At 38.2% G+C, this 7345-nt stretch overlaps 1 protein-coding gene across 1 annotated transcript; it reads left to right on the top strand.

Annotated features, from left to right (window-relative positions):
• The first annotated feature begins 6544 nt into the window (after positions 1–6544).
• On the top strand, positions 6545–6958 carry LOC145670014 (histone-lysine N-methyltransferase SETMAR-like). The gene has a single exon (XM_081738357.1). It carries the CDS (start codon positions 6545–6547, stop codon positions 6956–6958), a length of 414 nt encoding a protein of 137 aa, XP_081594483.1.
• Positions 6959–7345: the final 387 nt, after the last annotated feature.

The raw sequence follows: 7345 nt of genomic DNA, 5'->3' as shown, positions 1-7345 counted from the left end.
TTGTTTAATTTAGGCATATACTCTTAGGAGTTATTCACCGTTGCTGTATTTTTCCTACATGGTGCCTGGTTAATAATAGCTTGTAGAAAATAAGTTTGATACATTAAACATATGTATAAATTTACCAAACGCTACGATCAGGATAAAATAATATTATTTGTGTGTAATTTTAGTTGTTTTCCATTTCATAGAATCAGTGGGGTAGTTAAGATTTTGTTTGGGGGGTCTTGCTAACTTCATTTCTGGAAATGTGAAAATTCTATAATAGGCCTGCAGTGGCGTATTTACGATTTTGTTTCGGGGGTGGCTTTGCTAACTTTCGGGGGGAATTTCCCTGAAAATGTGAAAATTATGCAAGATATTTCATATACTTTACTATAGTAAGTAAGATTTCGGGGGGGGGGGCTTAAGCCCGGAAGCCCCCCCTAAATACGCCACTGGGCCTATGTATATAAAACAATAAAAAGTTGCGATAAAATTTCGGTGAGTGCTTACGCCCGAAACCCAGCCCCTGGGGATGCGGTGGCTCAGTGGTAGAGCGTTCGCCTCTGGTGCTTGGGGTCCCAGGTTCGATCCCAGCCCCCGCCAAGTGAACTTTGTGGTGGACAAACACCGTGCTCGTAGGATTTCTCGGGGTTCTCCCGTTTCCTCCCACTTTCTTCATTTCACCATTTCACTCATCTCTCATCATCACCGTCTCCTTTAGCCTAACCGGCATATACGTGGGACGTAAAATAAAGATTTCATTTCATTTCATTTTCCGAAAGCCAGCCCCATAAATATGCCACTTCATAGAATACAATATTAAATATCTTACGTTGATTCAAATAAAGTTCCTTCTGAGCATTAACATTTCTAGTGAAGTCTTACAAGTGATGCATTAATTAACCGCAGTATTGAACTTACTTTAAAGCGAGAGTTGCAAGTAGCAAACGCTTATCCAAGAAATTTGACAACTAATTAAAGAATATGCTTTCTTTTTCTCTCCCTCGATTTTCAAATATGCAGGAAATGAAAACAGTAAGTGAGAAGGGAATTCTCCTCAACCCCCTGAAAATCCCAGATAGAAGAAAAAATGAAATGAATTTTTTGAGTTTTACGTCCCACGGTTATGCCGGATAGGCTAAAGAAGACGGTGATTATGAGAAATGAAAGAAAATGGTGGAATGAAGAAAGTGGGAGGAAACGGGAGAACCCCGAGGAAACCACACACGGTGTTCGTCCACCACAAATTTCACTTGGCGGGAGCAGGATTTGAATCCCCAGACAGAAGAAAGTATGAACTGCACTTTAAAATATTTGTAGTGGAGCTAAATGGGAATATTCCAATCACACATATTGCGTGTTTTCCCCATGTAAATATTTGTTGAATAATAATAATAATAATAATAATAATAATAATAATAATAATAATAATAATAATAATAATAATAATAATAATAATAATAATAGATTACTTTCCGTGCACTTATATTTCATTCTTTCTTGTTAAATTATGTGTATACATGCACATAAATTCAACTCTAAACAATGTTAGAAATACAGCTAAGAAAGCTCTTTAAAATAAATAAGATTTGGTAGTTTTTTAAAAAAACTCAATAAGGAATTGGAATTCTTACTGTAATTTTAAACATTTTGATACATTAAATGTTACTTGTACTATTAATTTGTCGGGCCTACCTTACTTGTGGGATTACGCTTCGCCACTGGAAGTAAGCAGTAGTATTAAACTTCTAAATTCTATTTTGAGATGCATCTATTTTGAGAACTATTTTGAAAGTCAGTTGAGAGGCATGAAATGTGTGCTATTTTTTTTTTTCATAATTGGTTTCGACAACATCTCTTAGGTTATTATAAAATTTCGACTTAATGTAAATTTGTAATTGTGCAGAGTTATGAAACTTATTGATATAAGGACTGTTGGTTTATCAAACCTTTTGTCTATCATTTCCATTAAAACTTTTAAACAAGTAAATGAAATGAAATCTGTGAGTTTTACGTCCCACGGTTATGCCGGTTAGGCTAAAGGAGACGGTGATGATGAGTAATGAATGAAATGGTGGAATGAAGAAAGTGGGAGGAAACGGGAGAATCCGAGGAAACCCACGCACACGGTGTTTGTCCACCACAAAGTCCACTTAGCGGGGGCTGGGATCGAACCCGAGACCCCAAGCACCAGAGGTGAACGCTCTACCATTGAGCCACCGCGGCACCCATCTTTTAAACAAGTTCTAATGCTTCTACATTGTTCATGCTATAAACAGATGTTGGTAACTGTTGTTATACTATGACCATGTAAGGTATATGTCCCTTGTCTACCCTTTCAAAAGCGTTAAAAATAATAAGTCGGATTTTAGCAACGGTTTTCTTTAACATATATATTTTTTACACCAAAAAGTTATGACAAATTTGTCGCAGATGTTTCACTTATTATAGTATGAGATTAGCTGTAACAATTGATTTTCTTCCTTCCTTTCTTTCTTTCTTCATTTTTGAACTGAATAATATTCTAAATATCTCTGAAAGAGTAATTCGCTTCAATACTTCTCAAAATATTATTCCAAGATATAATGCAGGAAACTCTTTTCATTTATGAACACTCCATAGCAATACCAGTTTCTTTTTATCTTTTTTTATTCTCTTCTGTAGATCCTAGTAGTACTTCGAAATATATTCTTTTCCAAAAATACAGTTCCCTTTCTTCACTACTACGTATATGGGCAGTCACATGTGTTTACAGTTAATGATGTATCACAAAACATACCGTCAATACATTAAATTAACACATCGAATCAACAGAAAACAGAGTTTCTTTACAAGTTGTGTACAATAAAAACAGAATGCAGTAGAAACATATACAATATGGAATATCTCCACATGTGGTAGACCATATATATTCACGAAGAAAGTTCGAACTATTTCATTGTAAACATATTTTACTGTTTTTTTTTTTTCTTCTAAATTTCAATGTGAGAAAACTGGTAACTCCAACTCCTTCGCAGTTAGACACTTCTGTCGTTCATCCTATAATATTTTCGTTTCCTTTTGCTTTCAAATAGTCTTCAGAATATTCCAAATTGTTGTCCAAAGGGCATTTTTTTAAAATATGTGATGACAAGTCACGTTTAATATGCCAAAAGTAAAGTGTTTCCAATATTATTTTTTTTCTTTTCCCTTAAAGAAAATTTGTGCCAAGGCACGGCAGCTACAAGGACAATTTTATTTTCTCTTCTTTGCCAAAACAGTGTAGTGCGTTTCGAAGTATCCAAGGACGAACAGGGTATATTAGAAACATTAACAGTGACAGCACAAAGATATTAACAGCAGCTGAATACTCAACCCTGTTGTAAGGGCTTCAACAGTTCTTTGAAGAGCCTCTTAAAGTTCATTGATTTCCTAGTCTGCCGTCGATCCTGTGAAGCAACAGAGTAGTCTCCGCCACCACAGTCTTTTCTTCTGCTTATTCGTTCCGGTTTCAAAAGATTCGAATATGATGCCATCGAACTCTGATTCTGAGATGTCACTTAACGAATCAGCCTCTGAGACATCGCTTTTGTAATCATCAGATGCTAGATTTCCTAGTCTTCCTGTGAAGGAACAGAGTAGTCTCCGCCACCACGGTCTTTTCTTCTGCTTATTCGTTCCGGTTTCAGAAGATTCGAATATGATGCCATCGAACTCTGATTTTGGAATGTCACTTAAGGAATCAATCTCTGAGACATCACTTTTGTAATCATCAGATGCTATTGTGGTAAGCGAATTTGTTTCATGTATTATGTTCTCAGGCAAGTTATTAACGAAATTTAGTTCTTCATCGGCACATAGTAACGTGGCCCGGTCGCTATCATTATCTTCGCTGCATTCCCAGGAAGCATCTGCTGGAAGATAAGCGATAGAAGGCTCTTCATCCTTCACAAAGCTGCGCACATCAGTGCGAATGCTGACATATGGAAGAATACATTTTAAACACATCTCGTTAACTGAGAACCAGGTGACAGAGTAAGCTCGTAATGTATAAATGAAAACTCGTGTAACCACTTCCTCATCGTATTTGTAGGTGTAAATTCTATTGCCACTGGAGTCGATGCTTTGGTACTCTGTGCAACGACGGTCACAACTAATGGTGTTTCTCGGATTATCAATAAACGGAAATCTTATTTCTTTTGAAAAGAGAGCAAGAAAAGAATTCTTAAAGTCATCAACCATTTTAAAAATCGGACCTTTACTATTTTACGTGTGACTTGTATACTTCTTTCGCCGCACTGAATTTTCCAGTTCTTAGTAACGACAACAGTGAACACAAGAATCGAAAATTTAGTTTTATCAACAATGACTTGCGATATTTCGTATTATGTATAATATTAACAAGAACAGGAAAAAATAAAAATCAAACATTTTTGATAATTTTTGGTATAGATATTTAGAACAGTTAAGCGCAAAATTGTTGAACTTGATGCAGGTATGATAAAGTTCTTCTCGGGCAATCAGCCAGGTGAAAACTGGTGGATAGGCCAACGTTTCGAGAGCTGTCATCGTTCTCATCATCAGGGCAATTATGTAGAGATCAGCGGATATAAGTAATATATACTCTGGGCTGACGAGAATGCTGGTTCCTGATTGGCTGAAAATGCTGGTTCCTGATTGACTGGTTCAATCTGAAAACTGGAGCTGTGATTGGCTGGCTATGTTCCGTAGTCCGTGGTACTGATTGGCTGAGGGTTATCTGGATGTTTGTGTGTCGTTTTCTTTGCTGTGGTACTGATGACCGGGTTCCATATAGGACTGAGTTGAAATCCAGTGTCTCTATTAACGTTGTTCGGTTCATGAACTATGGCAAGAGATTCGGCTACTATCCTGGTCCAGTAATTGGTGCTCTTGGTAATGATGAATGTGTCCTTAAATAAAATTTTATGGCCTTCTGTTAAACTGTGTTCAGCTAAACCTGATTTTTCTGGATGGAATAATCTAATGTAATTTTCATGTTCTCTGCAACGTTGTTCAATGGTGCGTCCTGTTTGTCCTATACAAGCCTTTCCGTATTCACAGGGTATACGATACACGCCCGGTGTCTTTAAGCCCAAGTCATCTTTGATCGGGCGAAGTAGGTTTCTGATTTTTGGTGGCGGCTTGTGTATGGTCTTAATGTTGTGTTTTTTCAGAATCCGGGAGATCTTTCCAGAAAGTTGTCCAGTGTATGGTAAAACTGCTATACTCAATGGTTCTTCAGTTTCTTCTTTGGATTTCCTCTGTTCAGGACCTTTTCTGAACAACGTTAATAGATACACTGGATTTCAACTCAGCCCTCTGTGGAACACGGTCATCAGTACCACAGCAAAGAAAACGACACACAAACATCCAGATAACCCTCAGCCAATCAGTACCACGGACTACGGAACATAGCCAGCCAATCACAGCTCCAGTTTTCAGATTGAACCAGCCAATCAGGAACCAGCATTTTCAGCCAATCAGGAACCAGCATTCTCGCCAGCCCAGAGTATATATGACTTATATCCGCTGATCTCTACATAATTGCCCTGATGATGAGAACGATGACAGCTCTCGAAACGTTGGCCTATCCACCAGTTTTCACCTGGCTGATTGCCCGAGAAGAACTTTATCATATACGCCGCCAGGAAAGCTTCAAATCTTACTTGATGCAGGTAGTATATCTTTGTATGTGAATTCTCTTTCCAAAAGCAAGTTTTATATATGCTTGGATTGATGATTAGCGTTCCTTTCACCAATGAGGCTCTATGAAGCGTGCATCACTGTTAGAAGTATATCAATGTTAGGATTATTTGTGTCACTATTAGCAATATGTGTATCACAGTTGAGAATACTTGTGTTACCATTAGGGTATGTGTATCACTGTTAGAGGTATGTGCGTTATATTAAAAGTGTGTATCATTGTTAGGAGTATGTGCGTCACTGTTGTAGTATGTGTATCATTATTAGAGTATGTGTATCACTGTTAGGAGTATATGCATCACTGTTAGAATATATGTATTACTGTTAGACTGTGTATCACTTAAGAATAGGTGTGTCACTCTTAGTAGTATATGTATTACTGTTAGGAATATATGTGTCACTGTTAGAGTATGTGTATCACTGTTAGGAGTATGTGCGTTACTGTTAGAGGATGTGTATCACTGTTAAGAGTATATGCGTCACTGTTAGAATATGTGTATTACTGTTAAGAGTATATGCGTCACTGTTAGAATATGTGTATTACTGTTAGAAATATGTGCGTCGCTGTTAGCAGTATTTGCATCACTGTCAGGAGTATGTGTATCACTTTAAAAGTGTTTCATCATTAAGCGAAAACAAACAACAGATATAATCTGCTACTTGACAATGTACTGTTTCATATAGTATATAAGTAACTAATATCTGGTGTAGTAAAAAGTAATCCATTATTTGGCCAATAGATGGCTTCAGTGATCTGTATCTCGCGTTGTATAAGTCCGATCAGGTTCAACGTACTACAAGCACTGTTCAGATAGTTGTGATGAGTTGACTTAGTATTGTGAGAGCGCGACTCAAAATGGACATTAGCAAAGAGAAAATACGCTATATTTTACAGTTTTTCTTCGATAAAGGCGAAATCACAAGTCAGGCGGCTGCAAATGTGAATAGTGTTTATGGTCCTGATACTGTAACAGCCAATCACGCGCAATTTTGGTTTCGTCGATTCCGTTCCAGTAATTTTGACGTCAAAGATGTACCACGCACTGGAAGGCCAAGTGTCGAAAATGCCGATAAAATCATGGACATTGTCGCGTCCGACCGTCACGTAAGCACTGTGTCGATTGCCCAAGAGCTAAACATTGCACAAAAAACCGTGTGGAACAATTTGCATAAGTCTGGATACAAAAAGAAGCTTGATATGTGGGTGCCACACGAGTTAACGCAAAAAACCTCATGGACCGAAATCGCAACAAAATCGACCCATTTCTAAAGTGGTTGGTGACTGGCGATGAAAAGTGGATCACTTACGACAACGTCACGCGAAAACGTTCGTGGTCGAAGCGCGGTGAGCCGGCGCAAACGGTGCCCAAACCAGGATTGACGGCCAGGCAGGTTTTGCTTTGTGTTTAGTGGGATTAGCAGGGAATTATCTACTATCAGCTGCTCCCCTACGGCCAAACCCTTAACTCGGAACTGTACTGTCAACAATTAGACCGTATGAAGACAGTAATCGACCAGAAGCGGCCAGCTTTGGCCAATAGAAGAGGCATTGTGTTCCACCAGGACAACGCCAGGCCACTCACATCGATAGTGACTCGCCAGAAGCTCCGAGAGCTTGGTTGGGAGGTTCTTATTCATCCACCTTATAGTCCGGACC

Source organism: Thermobia domestica, chromosome 14 (assembly GCF_964235325.1).
Source record: "Thermobia domestica chromosome 14, izTheDome1.hap1.1, whole genome shotgun sequence".
Classification (NCBI taxonomy): domain Eukaryota; kingdom Metazoa; phylum Arthropoda; class Insecta; order Zygentoma; family Lepismatidae; genus Thermobia; species Thermobia domestica.
Note: the sequence above shows the minus strand (reverse complement) of the source record. Positions and strands in the feature narration are given on the sequence as shown.